The 26,907-nt window shown below is 42.8% G+C and overlaps 2 protein-coding genes and 1 long non-coding RNA gene across 7 annotated transcripts in view; 1 reads left to right on the plus strand and 2 right to left on the minus strand.

Moving 5' to 3' along the window:
* Positions 1-636: 636 nt before the first annotated feature.
* Positions 637-3,815, minus strand: LOC135523539 (uncharacterized). The gene is made up of 3 exons (XR_010452836.1): positions 3,325-3,815; positions 1,490-1,536; positions 637-1,181 (listed from the first exon to the last, which is right to left on the minus strand). It is a non-coding gene; the product is annotated as an uncharacterized LOC135523539 (long non-coding RNA).
* Positions 3,813-13,801, plus strand: zbtb18 (zinc finger and BTB domain containing 18). Of its 5 annotated transcripts, none has more exons than XM_064950292.1 (2): positions 3,813-3,895; positions 8,001-13,801. In XM_064950292.1, the coding sequence occupies exon 2, from the start codon at positions 8,015-8,017 to the stop codon at positions 9,659-9,661; it is 1,647 nt and encodes a 548-aa protein (XP_064806364.1). In that variant the 5' UTR covers positions 3,813-3,895; positions 8,001-8,014; the 3' UTR covers positions 9,662-13,801. The 5 variants fall into 5 exon arrangements, with proteins under 5 accessions (XP_064806364.1, XP_064806363.1, XP_064806366.1 ...); XM_064950291.1 differs by lacking the exon at positions 3,813-3,895 and adding an exon at positions 5,771-5,964; XM_064950294.1 differs by lacking the exon at positions 3,813-3,895 and adding an exon at positions 6,003-6,788.
* Positions 13,802-24,085: 10,284 nt separating this feature from the next.
* Positions 24,086-26,907, minus strand: part of adss2 (adenylosuccinate synthase 2) — a 30,158-nt gene continuing 27,336 nt past the window's right edge. The window contains exon 13 of the mRNA XM_064950295.1: positions 24,086-26,873. Within this exon, the coding sequence (XP_064806367.1) occupies positions 26,821-26,873 (53 nt within the window). The 3' untranslated portion in view covers positions 24,086-26,820. The remainder of the gene's footprint in view (positions 26,874-26,907) is intronic.

The raw sequence follows: 26,907 nt of genomic DNA on the forward strand, positions 1-26,907 counted from the left end.
ACCGGTTCACTTGCCTCTCTTTCACTGCCGCTTCCTGTTTCGAGTCCCTGAGATTAGGGCCTGGTCCGGAGTAAGCAAAACATCCAGAGCTGCCAACTCATTGAAGTAGAAATATTTGTCTAAATCTAGGTTAGTGATCGCTGTTCTGAAGTCCAGAAGCTGTTTTTAGTCATAGGAAATTATGTTGGAGACATTATGTATAAAAAAAGTTAAGATCAGCGTGAAACCCCCCACAAAATAGCAGAATTGGTAAGGATTCTGTAAGACAGCTGCTGTCCATTGCAGCGCCAACTTGCTATCAAAGATATGCATGGACCACACCCTTTTAGTATGTCAATAATTTAAAGATTCTATTGATCATGTGATGTGTAAATAAAAAGTGTCATTGGTGTTACTCAATTTAAATTAAATGATTAATCATATCATAAATGATTTCTAAAGTTTAATGACCATCGATTTGAGCATCTGTGGCCTTCATTGAAGAAAATCCTAAATTACCTACATTTTGTCATTGGTGTTACCATCATTGGTGTTGCTAGGCCTACTCAATTGGGTGGCACAATGTTATCATAATGGTAAAAAAGTATTTAAAGTCATTAAGCTATCATATTAGCTGATAAAATGGGAAGATGTTTGTTGTCTGTATTATGGTACATCTAGAAAGTACATTTTTTTCCAAAATGCCATGACCAAATGACACCACAATTCATGAACAAGTTGCCTCTTCTTTTAGCTTGAAATCTCTAATAGAACTACATAACAAAATCCTAACATAACTTTTGTGAGAGTATATAAAAGCCATTGCCTTTTGGCATCGACGTCATTCAAACAAAGTGCAACAACGAAACAAATGAATCAACACCTTATAAGGAACATTGACAAATCACTATGTCATCTGCAGTAAAAGGTATACATTTTGGAATAAATCAATAATTGATTTATCATGATGCACTATTTATTAATTTATCATTATTAACAAAATGTATGTTGAATATTTGACTGCAATAGCGAGTGTCGATCATTATCAATTATGTTCTGCCTGTACTTTGACGATCAGAGAGCAGTGGAGTCCAAACATGGAATCCACAGTGACCCCAAGAGGAAGGAATGCAGAAGGCTGTAGTATAATAACTGTAGATAGAGACGGGCCTTTTCTCACTGAGCTCTCGCTCGCTCTTTTCCTGAAATGAAAAATAGCAGAGAAATGAATTTGCTGCTATATGTCAATATCCAACCTTATATTAAAGACACCTATAGGAAGGTAATAAATGCTTTATTATCAATACTAGTTGCAAAGAAATACAACGCATTTGTGAAATGCTTAATATTCACATACATCAAGTTGCTCAAAATTAAACTTTATATTTTTAGGTGTGAAAAGGACGTTTCTGAAAATCCTTCACTGCTCAATGCAAAGTCATCTTTGAATGGGCAACAGAGTTATCTTTTGACATAGGTTTTGAACAGGGAATTGCAGAAAGTATTATACCGTATCAAACATCTCTGTTTTTGGCACAACACTGTTCCAGCCAGCATCTGTTGACTCAAAAAGAATGTTGGGATCAAAAGGACTTGTAAAGTTAAAAGGTTTATGTAAATCACATGGGATTGTAAATGATGGAGGAGCACACAACTGGCTTCAGGTTTACACTACAGACAGTTATTTTGAGAGCATCTGGTTTGTACTGTACCTCTATTAATGATACACATTTCAGTTGTGAAAAAAGTGAAACCGAATTATCCATACAGATCATTCATGTCAAGCCATCCACAAATAGAGTCTTTATCAAAAGAAAGAGCACGTTTTTTAAAAACATTGTTCAAATATGATTTTTTTTTTAAATTGGTATTTTCTCTATCTGCTTGTTATCTAAAATCTTTAGAAGATAAATAAGTAGTTATTAAAATAGGGTATACATTGACATATCATCACATCATTTTATGTGATAATTACTCAGAACTTTCCTACAATAATAGCAAAACTCAGAATTGTGTATGTTCCAGAGAGAACAACGACTAGATTGTAATCTGTTACAAACAATGCTGGTAACATTCACTAATGGGTCACATAATGAGGTCATTACTTGCATTTAAAGATGTGATTTAGTTGATTCAACACTGTGAATACATTAGGCTACATGTAGTATTAGGACTGTGTGGTTGGTTTTGAACTGTATTAGTAACGCCAATTAGTTTACTGGGACGAATTTAGGAATCTAAATGTCCAGACTGGATTTCCACTAAGCCTCAACACAAACAACCTGCTATTTGTATTTTTAAACATATGGAACATACATAATACATGTCATCACACCACTTTGAACATTAATGAAATACCTGTCAATACATCAACTTTTTGGACACATCTTTATTCGATCTGATTCTAGTCCCAAGCTGATTCTCTTGTGCCCCAGATTTACGGTCCTGCATGGGTGATTACTGCTCTGGCACTCAGTGCAACTTTTCACGTTGCTTACAAAACTGGATGCACTAATTAAAAGGCTAGAAATAGACTGAAGTTTGAACCTCCTTAATAACACAGTGTATAATGTTTTATAACGTGTTTATTACTTATCATATTTTCACAAGTCTCAGAATATAGCCCAAGGCTCACATCAAAGGAGACACCCATGTTAAACATAGTGTTGCCCCTCTCTTAGTGAAGTTATAGGGTTATAGGCTACAAGATAACATACAATATAGCCTACTACAAATAAAAATACAAAGTAGCCTATTCGTTTTTAAATGCTTTAGGCTAAATATTGACGTGAGAGTGGACATATTCGACATAAATCAAGACATGGTTATATGTCCCTGAGACACACTATCACTATCGAACGAAACTGATGATGGTTTAGTATTGCCTAAATCAAGGGTTCTCAAAGTGATCTCATATAAATATATATATGTATATTTTTCTATTTTTTTATCTTGACATTACATTTTTTTAAATGAATATAACAACATATTAAACGAATTTCTCAGGGCCCAAGACTTGGTTCGTCCGGTGTCGATATATAATTTCTTGTATACATTTTTTCTTATCTCACTCGAGTTGTGAGGGAATTTGCTATAACAAAAGGGGTCCCAGGCCCCAAAAAGTGTGAGAACCCCTGGCCTAAATTATACTATATAGCCCAGAATTACTAGGGCAGGCTACTATATTCATCATGACGTTATGTATGTATTGACTAACTAAGTTACTATTCTTGCAAAACCTATAAGCTACACCATGGCGATAGAAACATTACTATAGTCTGAAATAATAGCCTAGAAAGAAAATCACTTTATTCAAATAAATTAATGAACAATTGATTGTGATACCTTGATTTACTTTGCATGCTTCCACAACGCGTCAACTGCCTTATATTCGCAGACCTTGTCGTTGCAGTCCTAGTTGTGTTACCGGTGACAAAAGTTTTTCTTTCAAGAATATGAATAACATAATGCACCTGTTCCACGCGCCACTAGTCGAAGCCTGACTACAGTACCCACGACACCTTGCGCTCACTCTGTGCTCTGCGCCAGTCTGTTCAGGGAACCAGTTCGCTTAGCCTTTTTTCTGCCTTCTCACTGTTGCCTGGTGTCAACCTACGCCGAGAAGATATCCCTCCCTCTTCCCCCTTCAGCGGCTGCTTCCAATTTGCCTTCATTTTTCTTATCACGAGCACTATTGGCTTTTGTGCTGCCAGTCAGACGCCTCTCCCGTAGCTGGAGTTGAGTAGCAACAGCTCGGAAACATCTGGCTGCCGCAGCCCTTCTCTCTCCGCTCGCTCGCTCCGTCTTTTTTGCCACTGCAGGTTGTTATGGAAATTTGTTGAAAGTCAATCTAGTTATTTTTCAACCCCAAGAGGATTTGACGAAGGAAGCAGGAAGACATTGGAGCTTGTTGTCTGTAAGTGCCTTTAATAGCAGAGTCCGATTAAGGGTGATGAAAGGGGGTTAAAGAATGGAAGGGGAAAAAGTAACAATCCTTTGTAGCGTGTGTTGCGTTCATATAATAGTTGCTATATTAGCTCCTTCGAGACCCTGTCGTGCCATGGTCTGCATAGCATCGGGGCCTGCTACAGAACTGCAATACTACTGATCGAACGTTTACTTTCTGCCACCATGGCTAGCTAGCTTGATTGCTTGGGTCAGTGTGTGTGTGCGCGCGCGAGATATTGTAGTCTTGCGAATGTTCTGTTGTGTTGCTGGCGACGGTCTTACATTCTGTAACCAGCAGCACAGATGCATGTTGGTAGCCAGCCTATAGTCACCCTCGAGGACTAAGTTGTCTACAGAGCTTGACAGACACATTGATCAGATAGTTGCTCGTATCGAGAGTAACGTGTCATGTCCGGTTTCATTAAGTTTATAGAAGTAATGGCTAATTTCTGACAGTTGTTTCTTGGCTTTGGATATTTTTTTGTAGACAGCTATTACGATAAAAGGCAATGGTAAAATACCCTAATGAAAATGCTATGCTGAAATGAATGATGTATCATTGGATAGTCTAGACTAGAGTGATGTGTGTGTGTGTGTTGCAAGTTGTAATATTAATGTTGCAACATTGTTACCAACGTTCACTAGGGCTATTTAATGATGCATTCTACCATTTTCTGTGAAAGGAATATTTTCTGTGAAAAGTTATCAAATCCGGAATCAGTAATATCGTAGGCTAATTATTTAGTTGCAACTCTAATTTTACAATTTTGCATGCAGAGTCGTTGAAACTTTGAAGGTTATGTATGAATAACATAATAAGATATCTGGCCAGAGATTTGTTCTTGTAGCCTATATATTCGTGTTTCTCCTCCTCTTTCCTGAGTATAGGCTACACTCAGCATATATAGCAATTGATTCCTAAAGGTTTTGATCTTGTAAATATTCATAATAAACGTGTGGATTTTAATACCCTTATGTCAACAGGAACATGTTGAATATCTATAGCTATTAAGTTCATATCTATAAAGCCTACACAATAATGTGAATATGTTATATAGCCTACTGTTATTGTTTGATATGAATAATAATGGACTGTATATAGATGCGTTGTTGTGATCCACTCGCATAGCAGAGAAATAAATTAATTCCTTGTGGAATAAAAAGACCACCTGAAAAATTCACACGGAAGAGTGAAATACTTTCACCAAAGAAAGCCGAGGCTGTAGTCAGTTTTAGCCGGCCCAACAAGGAATAGTGTAGCTTTTGTTTAGAATCTCACTCATGAGGTCTATACTATTGTTCCCATTGTTACTTTTTCATTTTTTTCTGTCAATTGTATGAAGGGTTAGGGAAATGAATGATGGTAATGGTGAGGGCAGTGAACTGTAAAGAAGTCGAAAACAATATCAGCTGCGTGGGTCTGTCAGTTGCAAATGTGCTGTGCTGGCCTTTGTTTATGGTTACTGGAAGTTGAGCAGGCAGCAAAAAAACTTGATGGTATTTAAATTCACTGAGCAGGAAACTAGTCTGGGAAACTAGGTTAGAAAAAGTGTTGGATTTCACATAGACCTATTTTCTAAAGTTCTCCTTTACTTTAGAGTAAAGAGGTAGGGGGAAGTTGGCTAGTTTTCCACACAAGCACCTCACTACATTTACCTCCTTTTTTTGAGAGAGGAGAGAAAAAGAAACAAAGTTGTATAAAGGAGAGGCTGGTGGCAAGAGTGTAGAGGAGTAGCATATGGCTGTAAAAGGAGCACAGCTGGAGGTAGCATTTCCATCTGAACATGATGTCAGAGCAGCTGACAGGCTGCCATCCCCCAGTCTTTTATTCTAACGCACAGACTGGGAGTTAGTGTGTGTGCGGATCTGTGTGCAGGAGGAGGTATCTCATTCCCCTCCAACATCTCCTCCACTTTGCATCTGTCTCTCACAGTTAGCTTTTTTTCTCTCCTACCCCCTCATTGATTCTGCAAAAGAGCTGCAGCCGGCCCAGCTTTTCTACTACAGCGGACTTAATCAAGTTGATGCATACTGCAGGTACTGTCTATGGGAAAGGGTCCGGGGCACTGGGATGCTTTTGTTTTGTACGGGAAGCTCTGGCTTTTCCCAGTGTCTGGCTACTTTTAGTCAGAGCTCTATGGAAAGGGAAGTGAAATATTTGTATGTGTACAGTAGTTGTGTACTGTAGCTAAGCAGGAGCCTGGTGTTTTTGTTGTCAAGAAGAGGTTTCCAAGTGAGATTTTAACTGATCCATTTGTTTGTGGGTATAGTTTTTCTCTGGTTTGTTGTGAGCAGGTTGGGCTTGGGGTTGATTGTTGGTCCTTTGATTGTTGAATATATGTTGAAATTATCTGTTTTTGGGGAAATTGTTCTTATTTGTTTCAACCAAAATATATTTCTTAATTTGTGTAAACTAAAAAAGCAATTGAACATGTTTTTATTGTCTGGTCAACACTTACTTTCTGCTACTATCAACATGTTTGATATTTTTCCTCAAAGTTATTCCGGATAAACATCCCAGAACCATGTTAAAAAAATTTTTTTTTTAAATCAATATGGTCATTTTTACTAAGAAGAAGTCAATGTCTTAAATCTAAATGGCTGTGAAATTACTTGAAAGCCCAATGTCCTCTTTCCCAGGCTTGTGTTCATTTTTTCTGTTGGTGGTGACTAATTTAGAACTTGCAGATTTGAGCTGCCTGAATTGGCTAGACAGCTGTAATCGCACTCCTTCTAGTCTTAATCTCTTTATCTGGGCAGCAGCTGCCATATGGCCCCAGTCAGCTGGATCAGATGTTTGTAAGCCTCCTTGTCCGTCCCTCTCTGTCCTCGCAGACCCCTAATTTGATCGCTGCTACCTTGTGAGTTGTCCTGCTATCTTTATTTTTAGACATTTTAAGGATTAGGATTGATGTAGACTTCAGGGCACTTAGAGTGATTGTATTCTAAATCTTCAGTGCTGGTCTCTTTGAGAAGGATGTGCAGTTTCTTGAAAGATTTGGGGAGGGGGAGCGTGGGGTGGTGGGGGGTTTGCTGGGGGTTGGACATCCTTGTCCCTGTAAGCCTCTCATTAAAGAAAATCTGAACTCCGCTCCAATGAGGGGGATCGCACACTTGTTCACTCACATTGAAATGGGTTTATTTAACTGCTTTGGTTGATATTCAGGCTCATGCATTATTTCAGACAAGAAAAAGCTATTTGGTTAACAGGTGTGTGTGTGTGGGGGGGGGGGGGGGTTCTCATTCAAATTTCTGAATCTGCTATTATGAAAGTTTATTTAGAAAAACTTCAGAGAAATATTAATAAAATATTTTATGAATAGGATTCTCCTTTTTTTAATTGGATCTAACGAACAGTGGGAGTTAATAATAAATGCCCTTTTGTAATTTACCAACAAGGCAACTTGTTTTTCAAACCCTTAAATTCCGTGTCTACAGTCATCATTCTCAGTGTACTTAGGCCTCTGGAATAGGTAGCTTGTGTATGTGAGGACTGTTTGTGTACCTGAAAGCCTGTTACCTAAAGAGGCTGGCCAGGCCAGTCCAAAGTGGGTTATTAAAAATAACCACACTAGGAGCTGAGTAAAAGCGTGGAAGCAGTTCAGTTAGCAGGCAGGCGGGCATCTGTGTGACCAGGAGGAGCTCAGCTGTTGAAGCCTCTGTGATCATGTGGAACGGCCATAGATCGCAGTCCAGAGCAACACCTCTCCCAAATATAATCTGGAAACATTTAGGTTTATGGCACAATTAGACTTTATCCGTTTTTTATTTGGTGTTTGTGTCTGAAAGTTTGAATTTATTGATGGTAAAACATGTTAGACTTTAAAAGGAAAATGTCTCTGGTGATATTTTAGAGACATTTAGTTTTGTAGATATAGTTTAAAATGCCAAGGATTTTATGTGTAGGCTAACTTGTTTTAATCTGTTCCTTTTTGAATGCGAGTGAGTGCAATTGTGTGTGCATGAGGTGAGAGAGTAAGATATGAGTGGATCCAGACAGGTTGTCTCCAAGCTGAAACAAAACAGTAGCTGTTCTAAAATAATGTGCCTCTAACATCTTCTGTCTGTTCTAGGTTATGAAGACAGCATGGAGTTCCCAGACCACAGCAGACATTTGCTACAGTGTCTGAGTGAGCAGAGGCATCAGGGTTTCCTTTGTGATTCCACTGTGCTGGTCGGCGATGCCCAGTTCCGAGCCCATCGAGCAGTGCTGGCTTCATGCAGCATGTACTTCCATCTCTTTTACAAGGACCAGCTCGACAAAAGGGACATTGTTCATCTGAACAGCGACATTGTTACAGCCCCGGCGTTCGCTCTCCTGCTGGAGTTCATGTACGAGGGGAAGCTCCAGTTCAAAGCCCTGCCCGTGGAGGACGTGCTGGCTGCAGCCAGTTTCCTACATATGTACGACATAGTCAAGGTCTGCAAGAAGAAGCTGAAGTACAAAGCCACTGCGGAGGCAGACAGCACCAAGAAGGAGGAAGACGCCTCCAGCTGCTCTGACAAAGTAGAGAGCTTCTCTGAAGGCAGCACAGGCCACCCCGCAACGGCCGACCTACTGCCCAGTGATGATGAGGACCTGGAGGCCAAGCAGGACCCCAGTAACCTGTGGATGAGGCTGCCCTCTGACTGCCCGGGCACCCCAGCCACCGCCACCAGCCCAAGGGAGGCTGACACCCATGTCAGTCCCCCCAAACTGCAGTCCCCTGCCGGCAGCCCCAGCAGCTCTACTGGCTCCCTGTCCCGGAGATCCCTGGGCTCCCGTGGCTCCCGAAGCTCCCGTAGCTCTCGCAGAGTGTCGGCGGATGCAGACTGTGTCCTGGACTTGTCTGTGAAGTCCAGCCTGACGGGGCCCAGCGAGGCCTTGTCCAACAACCCCTATTTCTGTGGCCGGGTGACGCCCGACAGCCTGCAGGGCACCCTGGTCCAGGTGAAGCAGGAGAAGAACACAGGCTCAGATGATGAGGGCCTGGTGAGTGGCGACTATGAGATGGACCACAGTGGGCCCAAAGCAACCCCTCCCAGAACCAACGGAGGACTGAACCACCACGGGGTCGGCAGCCATGCTCACAGACGCCTGGGCCTGGAGGCCCACCTCTCGGCCCTGCGTGATGCCTCCCTGGCCAGCGAGCTGGAGCGTGACGACAAGGTCAGCGATGATGACATGCTGGGGGGAGAGAGTGAGCGGGCCCAGGTCGAGGCGGCCAGCATCGACAGCGCCCTGCTGCCCTACGTGTCCAACATGCTGAACGCTCCTCACACTCAGATCTTCATGTGCCCCCTGTGCAACAAGGTGTTTCCCAGTCCGCACATCCTCCAGATCCACCTCAGCACACACTTTCGCGAGCAGGAGGGTGTGCGCGCCAAGCCCGCCAGCGATGTCAATGTGCCCACCTGCTCCATCTGCGGCAAGACGTTCTCCTGCATGTACACCCTGAAGCGCCACGAACGGACTCACTCCGGGGAGAAGCCGTACACGTGCACCACGTGCGGTAAGAGCTTCCAGTACTCCCACAACCTGAGCCGGCACGCTGTGGTGCACACCCGAGAGAAGCCGCACGCCTGCAAGTGGTGCGAGCGGCGCTTCACCCAGTCTGGGGACCTGTACCGCCACATCCGCAAGTTCCACTGCGAACTGGTCAACTCGCTCTCTGTCAAGAGCGAAGGCCTCAACCTCCCCAACCTCCACAGGGACTGGGCCATAGAGGACAGTTCTCAAGAACTGTGGAAGTGAAGCCTGCTGAAATGATCAGGACTTTGTTTTTAAGCTAAATGAGACAGGTGTCAGTGAAGGTTGGGCAGAGAGGTAAGGGGAGTTGGAGCAGGGTATGGGTGGGAGAGGGGTCTGAATCAGTCATGTTTCTTGTACGTAACATTGCAAAATCTTGTTAAATGGCACTTTAATAGCACATGAACATGTTACTACTGTTTTCTGTTCCAGTCCTTTGTTTTATTATATTTTATTTGTTCTGATTTTGTTTAAAAAAATGTATGTAAACATGGCCGCTGGTATCAGTAGCCAGTGTTTAGTTATTTTTAGATTTCTTGTGTATATACACAAATGTCTATACACTCCTTAATCTAAGGCACACCTTCAATGACAACCATATGAAGTGTTCAGGTAATACACACTGAAGTTAGACTATTAGAATACACTAAACGGGTACTGTGATCATGAATATATACCAGTACACATACGTGTGTATGCATACGTGTGTATAGTGCACTACTCTAATTTCATTTTCAAATTTAATCTGTGTGAATGTGTGTGCGTTTAAATTGTTTTACTCTGCAAAGAGGTCTGATTTAAATATAGCTACAAGCTTCTGTTCCTTAAGCTCTTGTACATTTCGACTTGTGATAGGAAACTTGACTGATGAAAGACAAATGGCACTCATGCAATGTACAGCTTCATTTTTCACATTAATTGAAGTATTTTCTAAAACCCTTTATAAATGATTATTTTAGAATTTCTTAAATCTCTATCTGCAGCTTTAAAACATCCTTTGTTGAACAGAATTTAATTTAAGTTGGCTGTATTCTATCGGTTTCTGTAGTGATTATATGGATTTATTTTTGGAAAATGGGATCTGTTATTGCATGAAGTCCAACCTGTATATTTGAAATGTGAATTGCTGTATTACTGTATACTGTAATTGAACAAATATAGAACAGACTATGTGAATACTCCAAGGGTGCAGTCTGTTAAAAAAAAAGTGAATTTTACAGCTATGGAAAATGCATGAATATGATTTATTGACCTTTTGTTGTAGTTTTTTTTTTTTTGCATTTGAGGAGTGTATTTTAAATTATCTAATTATATTCTTAAGTAGTTTTTCTTTTCTCTGCTCCTTTTGAGTCTGTTAGGACTCCTTTAAAATGTTCTGCTGGGCTGTGAAGATTTTTTTGTCAATGCACTGGTCTTGGGTTTGAGTTTGTGTAACGGTATGTGAGGTGAAGCTTGTCGTCAGACAGACAGAGGTGGGCAGTGTGGGCAGAATGCCAGCAGTGACCTAACTAACAAACTAATCTACAGAAGATCTCCACTAGTGTGTTTGCCTCCCGTCCACACAGCACTTCGTCACCGTCTACTCTGCTGCATGGTGGTCAGGGAGTTAAGGTTCCCAACTGCTGTATCTATCCAGTTAACGTTCTTTGGTATTTTCTGCTCTCTCATTGACATCAAGTAAGCATTGTTGGTAATTCATTTATTTATATTTTCATTTGGCACTTGTTTCTAACTGTGTGGCCAATGAAAATGTGTCACTTTTCTATCAGAGAGAGACTCACCTGCTCATATCTGAGTACTCCTGAAGGTTTATTCTGTTTCAAAACAAAGCTGAAGAATCGGAGAGCAGCACTATGCTTAACATCACTCTCCTAATTTGTATGTCTGTGTGTATCTGTTTGGATGCTCCTATGTACGTACTGTATGTACGCACGCGTGCGTGTTTTGTACTGAAAGCGCAATCCTTACTTTTGAAGGGGGAGAATTGGCATGCTTGACTGCACCTTTTAAAGCTTATTTAACTGAGATTTATGCTGAAAGATGCCTTTATGAAAATTATAGTTAAATTATAGATTCAAGAAATCATGGATACTATTACATTCAAGAGGTGAAATTATTGAATTAACTTTAAATTATAATTTATCATTTTTTAAATTAAATTTGAACTGTTCTTTATTTTAATATTTTATTTAGAACTTATTTTTTATTTCTTTTTAATAAATGAACATTCTGGGAAAAAAATCTGCACTCAAAATATTTTTGTGTAGAAAGATTACGGAATCAAGTAAATGCCCATTCTTGAGAACTGTCAAACAAAACCTTAACTATACCCAAACTCAGATGATAGTAAGTAGAGCTATGAATGTCTGCACTCGTGGGGAGATACTGGCATGCCCACACTGGCCCGGGGGTTTGGTTTGCTCTTCAGTGGATGTGGTGGCAGCATCAGCTGGTGACATGGGTGCTCCTTGCCAACTGCACACAGTGTCATGGCATTTTGCACAGTGGTAATTGATCTGTTTGCAACCACAAATATATCATGGAAAATATCACATGTGGATTAACTCTATTTGAAGACTTATTTACAATTATTGATGGCTTTTCTTATTGTACTTGACCGCCTTAAACTACTGTAAACAGCTTCTTTTTTTCTCCACGTTGTTAACACTGTACGTTTGTAACTGGACTGTTTATTGACATTTTTAAAATAGAAGAAAGTAAGCTGTGAAATGACCTGATAAGCATCTCATTATCATCAATCCAACTTTGGTTACTTGAAAACAGGAAAGGTCCAGTGGGGAAAAACAAACGTAGAAGACAATATACGAAGAGATAGGAGGGTGAATAGAAATACATCTGTTGAAAAGGACAATCACTGTCTGAAAAAGAAGCAGATTTTGATTCAAATATATTTGCTTCCCTGCGAGATTTTGTTTCTTTGACATTGTTCTTTTTCTGGATTTAGACATTTTAGCTTTGACAATCATAGTATGTTTTATGTTCTCAAGGGGAGTAAATTCTAAGGCTGTTTAGTTTTGTACTTTTTTGGTGTGCTGTTGTTGAAATTTTCAAATTGTGTGCAAACTGCAATAAATTATAAGATCCTTAACTCAATTCCAATGTGAATTTGTGTATTTAATTTGTCACCGAGTAAATAACACGGGTACCATTCAGTTGGTGTTGCATTAACAGGCACAAAACTACAGCACATTTGGAAGATTACTTAAATGCTTATTAATATAGCTTAGAGCCACAGTCATATTTGAACACAAGGAAGATGTGATCTGTAGAAATTGATTTTTTTTCTTCTCCCATTTAGTCTGTGTTATAACAGACTAGAATCCACAGAGGCCTGCCTATATGTATTAGATACAAGCTCAATCAAATGTTACAATTACACACAACCCTAAGTGTATCATGTAATGGGTTATCTAAGATATACCTACATGAGTTATTCAACATATTCTAGCATTGCTCTTCATAACAGTATCTATAGTGGCTGATTCTGTATAATGCATTTCTATATACTATATTTTTCAGCAATGAAAGTAAGAAGCGTTGGCATCATTTCTTTTTCTATGCCATGTTGTGTGGGTGGGTGTGTGGGTGGGTGGGGAGGCTGTGGATCTAGATTGGGCCCAGGTTGGGCACAGTGTGGTGCCCTGCATGGCCAGTGCGTGTGTGTGGTGTTGATATATCTAGCTGTTGCACTGGGTAAGGCGTGGGCTGGACCTGAGAAAAAGTGCAGCAGCTTGTCGAGAACCACCCCCCTCAACACATACAGCCTCCTGCCAAAGCTCCTCAAGTACAGTTTTCCAAGAAACAAATCAGCTTTATCTAATGTCTTGCTGCTCTGCAAACCTGGCCTTACAGATGCATTAAAGACTGACCACTTTGAAGTACGTGAGTGTTATTCATTAGGGCATCGCTACAGATGGTCATATGCTGTAAGCCCCCCCACCCCCACCAAGACTAACACCCTCATCTCCTAATTACTGGAAGATTGTCTTCTGTTTTCACAGGCATGATATTGTTTAAGAAACATGTGTTTGTAACTCTTTAAATTATTCATGTTGACTATAAAGAACTATTTCAAGGCATAACATTCTTTCTAAAATGGTTTAACTATTCATTACGCCTTTATTTATTTTTACTTGTCCATGTAGTATTACCCCACACATTGACTTGGTGCCCCCTGTATATAGACTCTTTTGTTATTGTGTTATTTTTTATTATGTTTGACTTTAGTTTATTTGGTAAATGTTTTCTTAACTGCATTATTGGTTAAGGGCTTGTAAGTAAGCATTTCATGATAACCTGTTGTACTTGGAGCATGTGACAAATAAAGTTGATTTGATGATCGCATTTGCCCCCTTTTCATTATTTAATTAATTGAATGTTACTCCTTAGACAGGAGCAATGACGTCACGCTGACACTCAATTCCCCATAATAGTAATTAGAAATACAAAAATATAACCCCTATTAATTAATGGCCCTAAGTAACTATGTATTGTTTTAAAAGTGTCATGAAAAATAATGAACCTGTAACATACTTCATTATTGCTTCCTACACTGTTCCTGAACATCTGCTTGAAGAAGACAATTTGCTCTCAGATGGGGCTGAGTGTTTTGCTCTGAATTTAGGTCATTAATTTGTATCTGTCCTTTGTTTACTTAAGGAACGGGGACAAAAGGGCAGCTGCAGAAACATTTGGCTGTGCCGAAGGGTAGTGGCTCAACATGTTGGAATCGGCGACCAGCTTGGGCGACTGTCTGTAGCAGCTAAAACACAGAAGTTTGTGTGAGCCAGCCCTCTTCCAAGCTGTGAGCGCCTGGGCTGGGGAGAGACAAGCACATGCTTCCACAAGGCCAGCTATGGCTGTGAAGTTACAAACATCAGAACAAACTCGGACTGTACTAAGTGTCTCACTGTACTAAGCAAAAATGGATGGATGTAAAAAAGTTTAGGACACCTTTTCACCATAAAAGGCTGATTTGCTTGAGATGAATGTTTGGCACCACTGTTGAGGTTAAATAATTAGAAGTCTTGCAATAAATAGATTGTAATGAAGCTACAGGGGATACTGTTGCATCAGTATACTTGAGAAAACCTTCAATTGTGATGACAACCTTAACCTTTGCAGAAGGATTTTAATTGAGGTAAAATATCTAGAGAGCAAATATTGTACATAGAGGGAATAAAAATGATCTAACCAATAACCATACAAATCTAAAACTTAGATTTTTCAATGCCATGAAATGTTTGCAGTTGTGCCGTGGAATTCAAACAGATTGAGTGACACATTAAGTCTTAAGAAAAAAGAAGTGTACAAGGGCAGAGCTTTTGTAAGGTTACAATAACAGACAGGAGGGAGGAATGTGTCTTTCTATCGATTGTCTGCGTATTTAAAAAGCAGCCATTGTCAAGCACTCAGCATAGAGACAGAAGGCTAGCAACAAGCGCCGTCTCCACCCAGACAATGCAGTTGTGCTCCGAGCCAGCAGGCTGGCAGAGAGAAGTGCAAGGGGGTTAGTTTTGGTGGGGAAAGAGGGAGGGGGGGGGGTGTGGTCCCAGAGAGCTATCTGCTCTGACTGCACCCATGAACAAAAGAAGACGCAATTCGAACTTGAATGTCAGTGTCTCTGTTAGAGGGGCCCAGACCATACCCCTCCCCCTCCACAAACACGCACAAACACACAACGGCCCCCACTAACTCTTTCGCAGGCTCATATGGGATGAGATTAAACTCCCTACATCTCTTGTGTGTGAGACTTTCAAGGAGTGGGAAAAATTGTCGTGCCACAACTAAGGCATTGGATGGAAAGAGGAAAGAGTGGACTGCGTGGGAATGCAGTTAATTGTGTGTCATTAGTATTTGTTTTGACACATGTATTTGTATGTTTTGAAACATGTTTATTTGTGTGTGTTGAAACATGTTTCATCTGTAGAAATTGTGTGATATACATGATACTCATATTGTAATATGTAACACAATCCTAGAATGCATGGTTATTGTTTGTCTCAGGCATGGTAACACTAAGTTAGCGACTAAGTAAGATACTAATAAATAAATCTTATTCTATGAAAATGGGGCAGACTATGTGCAGAGTGCAGACATTATTATTGTGGCATTGCGGGCTGTGTGCTCTCTCGACTTTACCAGCTGTTGGTAGCAGTTCTGTCCAGTGCAGATAACTGGGTAGGAGGGCGTGTGATGTTGATAGGGGTCTTGGCAGGATTTTGATGTGTGCAACTCAGCACTTTTCTGGGCACATCGCTTGGTGCGACCTTAAGGGTCCACAGGCAGGGGAGGGGGGGGGGGGGTGTATGGGAACCTGCTGTACCGATGGCTATGACAGGCAGGAGGAGGGTGAGCATGGGAACCTGCTGTACAGATGGCTATGACAGGCAGGAGGAGGGTGAGCATGGGAACCTGCTGTACAGATGGCTATGACAGGCAGGAGGAGGGTGAGCATGGGAACCTGCTGTACAGATGGCTATGACAGGCAGGAGGAGGGTGAGTATGGGAACCTGCTGTACAGATGGCTATGACAGGAGGAGGGTGAGCATGGGAACCTGCTGTACAGATGACTATGACAGGAGGAGGGTGAGCATGGGAACCTGCTGTACAGATGGCTATGACAGGCAGGAGGAGGGTGAGCATGGGAACCTGCTGTACAGATGGCTATGACAGGCAGGAGGAGGGTGAGCATGGGAACCTGCTGTACAGATGGCTATGACAGGCAGGAGGAGGGTGAGCATGGGAACCTGCTGTACAGATGGCTATGACAGGCAGGAGGAGGGTGAGCATGGGAACCTGCTGTACAGATGGCTATGACAGGCAGGAGGAGGGTGAGCATGGGAACCTGCTGTACAGATGGCTATGACAGGCAGGAGGAGGGTGAGCATGGGAACCTGCTGTACAGATGGCTATGACAGGCAGGAGGAGGGTGAGCATGGGAACCTGCTGTACAGATGGCTATGAAAGGCAGGAGGAGGGTGAGCATGGGAACCTGCTGTACAGATGACTATGACAGGAGGACGGTGAGCATGGGAACCTGCTGTACAGATGGCTATGACAGGCAGGAGGAGGGTGAGTATGGGAACCTGCTGTACAGATGACTATGACAGGAGGACGGTGAGCATGGGAACCTGCTGTACAGATGGCTATGACAGGCAGGAGGAGGGTGAGTATGGGAACCTGCTGTACAGATGACTATGACAGGAGGAAGGTGAGCATGGGAACCTGCTGTACTGATGACAGGCAGGAGGAGGTGAGCATGGGAACCTGCTGTACAGATGGCTATGACAGGTAGGAGGGTGAGCATGGGAACCTGCTGTACAGATGGCTATGACATGCAGGAGGGTGAGCATGGGAACCTGCTGTACCGATGGCTTTGACATGCAGGAGGGTGAGCATGGGAACCTGCTGTACTGATGGCTATGACAGGCAGCAGGAGGGTGAGCATGGGAACCTGCTGTACAGATGGCTATGACAGGCAGGAGGAGGGTGAGCATGGGAACCTGCTGTACAGATGGCTATGACAGGAGGAGGGTGAGCATGGGAACCTGCTGTACTGATGACTATGACAGGCAGGAGGGTGAGCATGGGAACCTGCTGTACAGTTGGCAATGACAGGCCGGAGGGTGAGCATGGGAACCTGCTGTACCGATGGCTATGACAGGCAGGAGGAGGGTGAGCATGGGAACCTGCTGTACAGATGGCTATGACAGGCAGGAGGGTGAGCATGGGAACCTGCTGTACCGATGGCTATGACATGCAGGAGGGTGAGCATGGGAACCTGCTGTACCGATGGCTTTGACATGCAGGAGGGTGAGCATGGGCACCTGCTGTACAGATGGCTATGACAAGCAGGAGGGTGAGCATGGGAACATGCTGTACAGATGACTATGAGAGGCAGGAGGAGGGTGAGCATGGGAATCTGCTGTACCGATGACTATGACAGGCAGGAGGAGGGTGAGCATGGGAACCTGCTGTACAGATGGCTATGACAAGCAGGAGGGTGAGCATGGGAACCTGCTGTACAGATGGCTATGACAGCCAGGAGGAGGGTGAGCATGGGAACCTGCTGTACAGATGGCTATGACAGGCAGGAGGGTGAGCATGGGAACATGCTGTACTGATGACTATGACAGGAAGGAGGGTGAGCATGGGAACATGCTGTACCGATGACTATGAAAGACAGGAGGAGGGTGAGCATGGGAACCTGCTGTACAGATGACTATGACAGGAGGAGGGTGAGCATGGGAACCTGCTGTACAGATGGCTATGACAGGAGGAGGGTGAGCATGGGAACCTGCTGTACAGATGGCTATGACAGGTAGGAGGGTGAGCATGGGAACCTGCTGTACAGATGACTATGACAGGAGGAGGGTGAGCATGGGAACCTGCTGTACAGATGACTGACAGGAGGAGGGTGAGCATGGGAACCTGCTGCACAGATGACTATGACAGGCAGGAGGGTGAGCATGGGAACCTGCTGTACAGATGACTATAACAGGAGGAGGGTGAGCATGGGAACCTGCTGTACAGATGACTATAACAGGAGGAGGGTGAGCATGGGAACCTGCTGTACAGATGACTATAACAGGAGGAGGGTGAGCATGGGAACCTGCTGTACAGATGACTATAACAGGAGGAGGGTGAGCATGGGAACCTGCTGTACAGATGACTATGACAGAGAGGTCACTATCCTTTTCCAGGGAGAACTTTGTACTGTACCTCATCTGTAACAACAGCTTGACATGGCAGAGCAACTTCTTGTCAATATATTCCATGTATTTCCCCTCAACACCAACTGAAGTTACAGTACGTATTTTGACAGAGTACTGAATATCTTTACAGTAAACGATACAATATTTGTTAACCTAAATATGTAGCTTTTACACTTGAATACCCAATTAAATGCTTCACAGCCTCCTGCAATTCATCTGTTGAGCACTTTGTCAGTATGGTCGAGGCTTTATTATGTTGATATTTTTTGCTTATTGCAGAATTTTCTTTGTAACCAATATGTCAAAAATAGCTAAATTTTGTACCAACATTTAGTACTGTTAGTATATGTTAGTACAAAACGAAGTAAACAGTACGTAGTTGACTATTCAGACTCCACAACATATTGACGTGTCTCTTCCCTAAGCCTATCCCTACCTAACCAATCAGAGCTGTTGTGTTGTAGATGCCCTTGGTGTTGTGGCACTGATTACTGATCGGCTCAGTGTTGAGAGAGAGAGAGAGTGTGTGTGTGTGTGTGTGTGTGTGTGTGTGTGTGTGTGTGTGAGAGAAAGGTTTGGACAGACTGAAATGAGAGCCCCCCTGCACACGTCAGTCTGCTCCAGACCTCTCCTGCTGCAAAGGTGTGACTCAGCAGGCAACACACACACACACACACACACACACACACACACACACACACACACACACACACACACACACACACACACGAGCCAAGAGAGAGGGCGTCTCCAGGGAGCAGGCAGGCAGCTGTGGGAGATGAGGAATCCAGCTTTCCTCCCAGTCTAATATTGTTCATCATAACTTTACAAATCACTGCTAAACAAAGGTAGTGACAGTTACAGTACACAGGGAGGAGGACAGGTGTATCAAAATGATGCCCTTCCATGTACAGTAGAGGCTAGTGGGAGGAGCTATAAGAGTACGCGATTTTTGTAATGGCTGAAATGGAATCAATGGAATGGTACCAAACACATGGAAACAGTGTTTGACTTCACTCCATTTATTCCAGTCCAGCCATCAAAATGAGTCATTCCTCCTATAGCTCCTCCCACCAGCACCTCTGATGTACAGTGACATGTGGGAGCTACCACCATTGTATATGAGCTACCACCATTGTATGTGAGCCATGTGTCATCTGAAAGTACCCATTACCTGTATTGTTTAATCTGCTTGTTGTAGATCGTTTCATTCCACTACTTTTCTATGACAGGTACAGTGTACTCAGACTGTAGCACTGTAATAAGCAGAGCAGTGATAAGGTGTTTGTGTGTGAGAGTAGTAAGCCCTTAATTCCTGTAACCTATGGATCCTTGCATAGTGTTTGAGCGTGTGTGGATGCTGCCTGTGTGGTTCAGGCCTGGTTCAGTGCAGGAACAGGAGTGTCACTATGTTCTCTCACCCCAAGATGCCAACCTCTCCGCTCCCTCCCAGCTCTGGCAAAGCAGGCCCCATCTGTCGCCCCCCCTCCCCTTCCCCCCCTCCCAACCTGCAGCAGTGCTGGGGTGGCCCCAGGCCCACTCCCAGGATTAATGCTTGCATCCTGATCTGGGTTAGAGAGGGAGAGACGTGGGCCCAGCCTGTAGGACCTGGCACAGCCAACGCAACACATTCTGCTGTATTATTTAAGGCAACATAATACCATCAGTCGGATATCAAAGGGAACTGTTGAAATGTGACATGGGGAGATTTGTCCAATATCGGGTTGCAAGTGCATTGTGCAACACAGGTACTGTATGCATGCTGTCCATAAGGAAAATGCCTTATACGTGCTTTGTACATTCCTAGACAACATCTGACAGGAGCAAATGGAAGTGGAAGATATTGTGATAATATAAGCATGATTCTGTTGCTGGAATTGTGTAAAATAAGACATCAGCTCTCAAACTTCACCCTCCTCTAGTTGTGTTATATTCAGACTTATTTAATTGACTATGCACTAGTGTCCACCGCTTGGGGCAATTAGCATATCTAACAAGATTCTTCTGGAACCATGTATACAGAGTCCTCCCAGGGAGACCATTATCTCACACCTCTGGTAATTCCTCTCAGACCATAACTTAATAAAAGGCCAATACTAACTCAGATCAGAAAGGCTTGAAATCTAATGCTTCAGTTTCAGTCTGTCTCCTAACCGGTCTCCATTACACCTGTACAGCTGTGATGTGGAAGCCTCAGAGAAGTGTTTGTTCCTACAGGTCAGCTCTGAGCAGGCTGGACAGCATCTGTCATAATGTAAAGAGGAGTGGGCCTCTGTAGACGGTTGTGTGAGTTAACGACGGCGTCCTCTCCCCGACCACATCTGCACATTGCATTATCATTAGAGCTCCTACATCTCCCAGGATTGCTGACAAAGTGAACAATACCAACAATCACCCCCATCAGCTGCAACCATATGGACACCATACTTAGATTGCAGGGGGGGAAGCAATTGTACTAGCATCTGTTTGGCAGTCTTCAGAAGTTACGTTTCAAGATGAATTTCACTGTGCGAAGAAAGTTTCTCCCTCCACCGCTCTCTCTCTCAGACAGTAAAATGTATTGCTAGGTGCACTCCTGTCTGCTGTATCTTGAAACTACCAGCAGCCCCTTAATGTGGTATCTTAATGGGGCTGAGGGTTTGTCTGCTGTCCCAGATGGTGGAACAAGGTGCTTTCCACAACTCCCTCAGAGACTTTGAATCCAGCTGGATTACATTTTTCCCCAAGATCAGCACCGGATTTCTACCCTTTTGACTGTAATTAGCTCTAACCACAGCCTACACGGTGTCTTTAAAATAAGGATATAGAAACATGTTCTACCTTTCCTCTAATGGTATAATCTACAGAGTAAATTAAGAGACTTCAATAATGCCTTTAAAAACAACCTGAAGGTTAGATGTCACCTTCATAGGCGTTTAGGATGTTTATGAGTCAAGACTCATGGAAGGAGGATTTGCACACTATAAAATGATTTTAAAAAATGATTATTGAATGGCAGTAGAATTCAGGCCTTGTAGAACATTTAACTCCGGTGGTACTGTACATCCACTCTGCTGTCGTCATTCATGAAGTGTGAGGCTACTTTTTCCCCTCTCTCTTATTTTTTTCTTTACAATACTAAACTATTTTAACAGAATAATCATTGCACTAAATGTGATGACATTAGATGGTAAATGTCACTTCTGTGTAATTGTCATTTTGACTAGTGGGCTCCATCTTCCTCTGTTCCACAATATCAAATTGTTCTTCAAGCCTGTTAACATTCCAAAATGGACTTGCAAAGACTTGGGAATTTGTGTTTTCCCCAAACACACTTGCGTGGTGTCAAATCAACTGTCTAAGTATCTTCTGTAGGTTTTATTTCCGTGACGCTGAGAAGCCACCCAGCTCTTTTCAACCCCTTGCTCAAACAGGGCTGTCCCTCCTGGGCAAATATTTAAAGTCAAAACAGCCCAGGGTCCATAAAGTTGCCGGGTGGTGTGGCTACATCTGTCAGAGGGGGGAGGGGGTTGTGGCCGCAGCAGCTGCCGGAACGAGTCTGGACACTGCTGACGCCAACACCTGTCCGTTCTGGAGACACAGGGCCGGCAAATGTCCAGCCACATGCAGCCACAGCCTCATGCTGCTGCTGTTACTCAAGACAGAATGTTGTTTCTGTTTCTGGCCGATGACGACCACCAGAGTCGCACTATATGGAGATTAGAGGGGAAAGGCACTAATTGTAAGTCACACTGGATAAGGGCATCTGCTAAATGACTAAAATTTAAATGTAAGGCTGTGAAAGTTTTGGAAATCCTGATTTTGTAATGTTCCTTTGTTGTACAGTTTGTTTTATTTACCATCAAATAAAACCATTGACATAGTATATATTGACAGGAGAGATTGTATCAGGCAGGATTTCAAAGCTACTGTGCACAACAACCCCTGCTGTAGACATGTAATGGTGATTGGTAGAAAGTCTCATTATCATCCACAGAAAACAAATAGATACACATGTGCAATGACTAATGGACGCTTCCAGTCACTCAAACTCAACAAGAAGGCTTTTTCACCCCCAGGCCTTTTGCCCTTGTGTTGACTGTCAGAGACCCTGGCTGCGTTGAACAACCCCCCCCCCCCCCAAACCCCTACTCCCCCATCATACGTCCAATCAACTCAAACCCTTTCAACCCAGTCAGAGCAACAGCCACCACTACTACTCCCTCATGAATTCCCCCTTTCCACCCAGCCTCACTCTACCCAAGGCAGGCCCACCCCTCCTCCGACCCACCCCCATCTGCTGCCTCCCTACCCCCATTAGGGGGTGAGGGTCAGGGATCAGGCAGGCGTTGGCCTAGGCTGCCCCGCAGTAAACAGCTGCTGGGCTTCTCAGGCCAATAGAAGCAGCAGAGGAAGGGGAGGGCAGAGACAACCACAGCAGCACAGCAGACGGCCACAGCCTCACATCTGCTCTAATGAGACCGTTATGGGCCACCTGGCCTGGCCTGTTTGGCCCAGGCCACAGGCCTACCACACTTGGATCGGGAAGATGGCCCATTCGCCCACTGCCTGGTGATGGCTCATTCGTGACCCTAGCACTTATACTGACCAGACCATCAGGTCAGAGAGAGAGAGAGAGCGAGAGACCCCTTTGTGTGTATTCTAAACAGGGGGGGGGCATGCTTTTGGGCGTGTGCTTTTTTCTGTCAATGGGATGTGGCGAGAACGGATGCAGTGCGAAGTGTGAACCTCGTAACCTCAAACCACTTTCAAGTAGGACCTGTATAATCTAGGTTGTGGATAGTGACCATAGAGAACGTACAATTAAGCAATGCAATACACATACTGTATTATGGCTGTGAGGAACGCTTAGACATTTAGATGAAGCCATAAACTGTAAATTCTGTCCAAACTGCAGAGCGAGTGACCATAAGACCTTAAGCTAAACACAGGTTTTATTTGGTGGTGTAACTGCACATCCCCAGGCCTCTATAGCATTCTTTGGGTCTAGGCCACAGGTGAAAGGCAAACAAACTGTCTTGGTTCCCGCAGCACTAATTTGGATGTCTGTAGGATCTGCTTAACCCTCTAGTATAATACAGTGGTGGCTGGCAAACAGAGGCCTTACTCAAGGATTCAAATATGAAGGGCAAACAGAGTAGAGTGCCCTGGGATGTATTCATTAGTCAGACTTGGTTGCAAAACCTTATGCAACAGAAAGCTTACAGCAAATGGAAATAGTTTTGCAACTTAAAACAAGTTTCTATTAGACAAATTCAGGTGGAACCCTCCCTGTTTCGTTTACCGTTACCTTTCGTTTTGTTCCTAGTGTAAACCGTAAACTTGCTTCGCTTTCCGGTTTAAAGGAACAGCCTGCTGTGTGATATGGTCTATCCGTGACTTGTCACACAATGGAGATGAGCTGAAGGCTGGCTGGCCTAAACTTGACACCAATGCTCTGTGTTGTGTCGTAGCTCGAGCTGCTTGTTTTATGAAGGTGATACATACCTGTTTGTATGGGCAATGATCAGCTGTTCTTATCCATGTCCTATCCCTGGTTGAGGTTTCACCCTCCATCTCCCACCATGACTGGAATAACGGCTTTTATTTAGATGTAGTAAAATTAGAGTGACCACTACTGATAACTAGAAGACAATGAAATTGAATAAAATACTTGAGGAAGGAGTTGGTACTGTCTATCTTATAGGCATTATTAATCCTCATTGAGAGTTTTATATTAATCATTGTAGTTCGCACTATCCGTTATTCTCAGCGAGCAGTGCGTATTGCAATTTAACAAATGAAATACTATTCCAAGGTAAATGTCTCCCCCTGGTGGACATGTAATGAGGTACACAGGCGATTGTGATGGATTATGCAGCAACCGTTAAGACAATATTTCCCTCAAAGAAATACGCGGATGAATTTGATATAGATATATAAAACTGACATTTACAATGTTTTTATTAGTTTGAATCTTGTTCTAGATTTGTATTGGCAGTTTGTCATTGATATTACTTTATTTTATTATTACTAAGAGTCAGACCAGTACTGTACAAATTACATTTGATAAACATGCACAACTCCCCAGCCAGCACCACCATCTCCAAAAGCATATGCAACAAGCTACAACAAAACCAAGATAATGGTACTGAAGTGCTACACACAGACTTAATACAGCAGCGATACAACGCAGAACTGAAAGTAGGTAAATATTCTCAAAACGGAGAAAACCAACATGTGTGCAAATATGCGTTTACCTGTGTGTTCAAATGAAAAAAATATTCAAAAATTGGAGTTAGATTTAAAGCCTAGTAGTCATCATGCCAATTAAATGGTTCTCTTTTAAACATGACCCACTGATTAAAATGCTGGAACCAGTTTAAACCCTATGGTTACTTTACTGAGATGAGTAACTTTGGAAGGCAGTACTGGGAAGGGATAAACAGTAAAGCAAACTATTAACATTGATTTATCGCCAAGATCAGGATATACTGTATACATTTCCCTCTTCATTTAAAGATATCCTGCCTTTGTCTCACCTTAACGAGCCAGTTAAGGACTATTCACATCAAAAACTCATTTTGCACCCTACATGCTTGTTTTTGGCTAAAGCTTAAGCTTGTGAACTAATTTTACATGTTGCTCATCAAAGCCGAATTAACAGACAACATTTTTGTGTTTGAATGGGAGCCAATGTTGAGCATAGGAGCCAAACATTCTTCCAACATGTTGAGCTGATGTGGTGGGATAGAGAAAGCAAAATACCAAGCTGCCTTGAAGAGCAGGACCGTTTGACCATTTAAATATACGCTTCTTTCCTTGAGGACATCACTGTAACATAAGTGAAAGCAATGGTCTAACCATCTTTTCACCTATCCACTCACTTACAGATGAGCCTCAAGGTAGAAATATACATTTTAGAGGTATCCAAACCCAAATCAAAATGTGTAATTATCACATCAAATAAAATCTTATTGGTCACACACACACACACCTTTAGCAGATGTTATTGCGGGTATAGTGAACAGGTGTAGTAGACCAACAGTGAAATGCTTAGTTACGGGCCATTCCCAAGGTCCCAGGTTAAGATTTATGGTAAATAAAACATGAAAGTCTTGAACGGGAGCCCAAGGCACAGTTAGTCCTGAAAAAACATGTCATAGGGGTGGGTGTCCGGAGGCATATAGTTTAGGATTAGCAGACAGAATGCCTTCACCTTGTATGGGGAGTTTCAGGTGGGTGTTGACACTACTGACAGGGTAAGTATCTCAACTGATTAGTTGCTGCTATATGTAAAGCAGAAAATGTTCACCACATTGTGTGGCCTATGGGCAGGTCATTGGATAATCTATGGAAACAAGGATAAGCAGCATTTAAAGACATCCCATAACTCCGGTGTTAATGTATGGATCGAGTACATAAACAGAAGAGGTCCTTTCATGTCTTTAAAAATCTTAATTTGAAATATTTAGATTGTATATCAGTGATGGGAAAACCCATGATTCAATTCCATTTCACTTAAACAGCTCCAGTTTATAAAAGCAAAAGTTCTATATAGTTGTTACCGAGTCAGGAAGCGATCTGCTGTCTAATACGCTACATCTGCAGAAAACCCACACATCCAGCAGTTGCAGAAAATAATCCATCATACCTAGTCCTAAAATCATTAAAATAGAAGTAAAATATATACACTGTTGTGATTGTGTAGAAGTCCTGAGACTAGAGTTTAGCATATCAACATCATGTGTTTGCGTTGGAGTTTAAACTTAGAATAGCATTGAAATACATTCTTGCGTCATTTCAATGTGGAGTTTGATAGAAGATCACCTATCAAAATGTTAACTGACCCCTTTTTTAATGTCCAGTAGTAACACAGCTTTCTACTGCATTGAAATAAAAACTAATTTCTAGTCAGCTGGGGAAATTACTAAGAGGTTGTTTGATTGTGAAGCCTCTAAAATGCCCATTTAAGATTGTATCTCTAGTAATGGCAACTATGTTGCGTGGAACAAGGTCATTATAACAGTAGCAACATATTCGACATTTCCTGCCATTATTACAATTGTATACAGAGACATTGACAGTTGTCCATACAGAATCTTTGTATCTTAAGTTGCTCGTGTGGGTCGTTTCATGGCCACGGGCTCCTTGGCCCATGCTGGGCATAAGAACACATTTACACAAACGGTTTTCATCACAGAACAGGCACAGAAAATGGATTTGAGTGTGTGTGGTGTGTGTGTGTGTGTGTGTGTGGTGTGGTGTGTGTGTGCAAGGATGTCAGGATAACAGATCCATAAAGAAAGGCCAGAGGCGGCTCTGAGGGCTTTCTGACAAACCAAACATGGGGAGTAACAGGCGTAGGCTGGCAAGCAACTGAAGTGTACTTCCCTGTTAACGCCTGAGGAGGCCATTTTGAAGAGTCCCACACAGGTCTTCAGAGACAGAAGGAATAAGGAGAGAGCGGGATCATGGATAGGATGATAAGATCATCCCCAGGAGCAGCTCCCAGGTTGGTGTCTGTGGTGTGGGAGTGAGTTGGGGACCGAGAGGAGTGGCATGTAGCATAGGACCAGTTTCCCAGGCCACTGGAACCAGGTAACCATCGGAAGAGAGGGGGGACTGAGGGTCTGGTTTGGTGGTGGCTACAGTGTGGAGAAGACCTTAGAAGATCTGGATCATGGACTCCCGAGACTTGCCTACGCCAATCCATTTCACTGTGGGTGAAAAGTACTCATTGAATAGCTTTAC

Source organism: Oncorhynchus masou, chromosome 31 (assembly GCF_036934945.1).
Source record: "Oncorhynchus masou masou isolate Uvic2021 chromosome 31, UVic_Omas_1.1, whole genome shotgun sequence".
NCBI classification, from domain to species: Eukaryota; Metazoa; Chordata; class Actinopteri; order Salmoniformes; family Salmonidae; genus Oncorhynchus; species Oncorhynchus masou.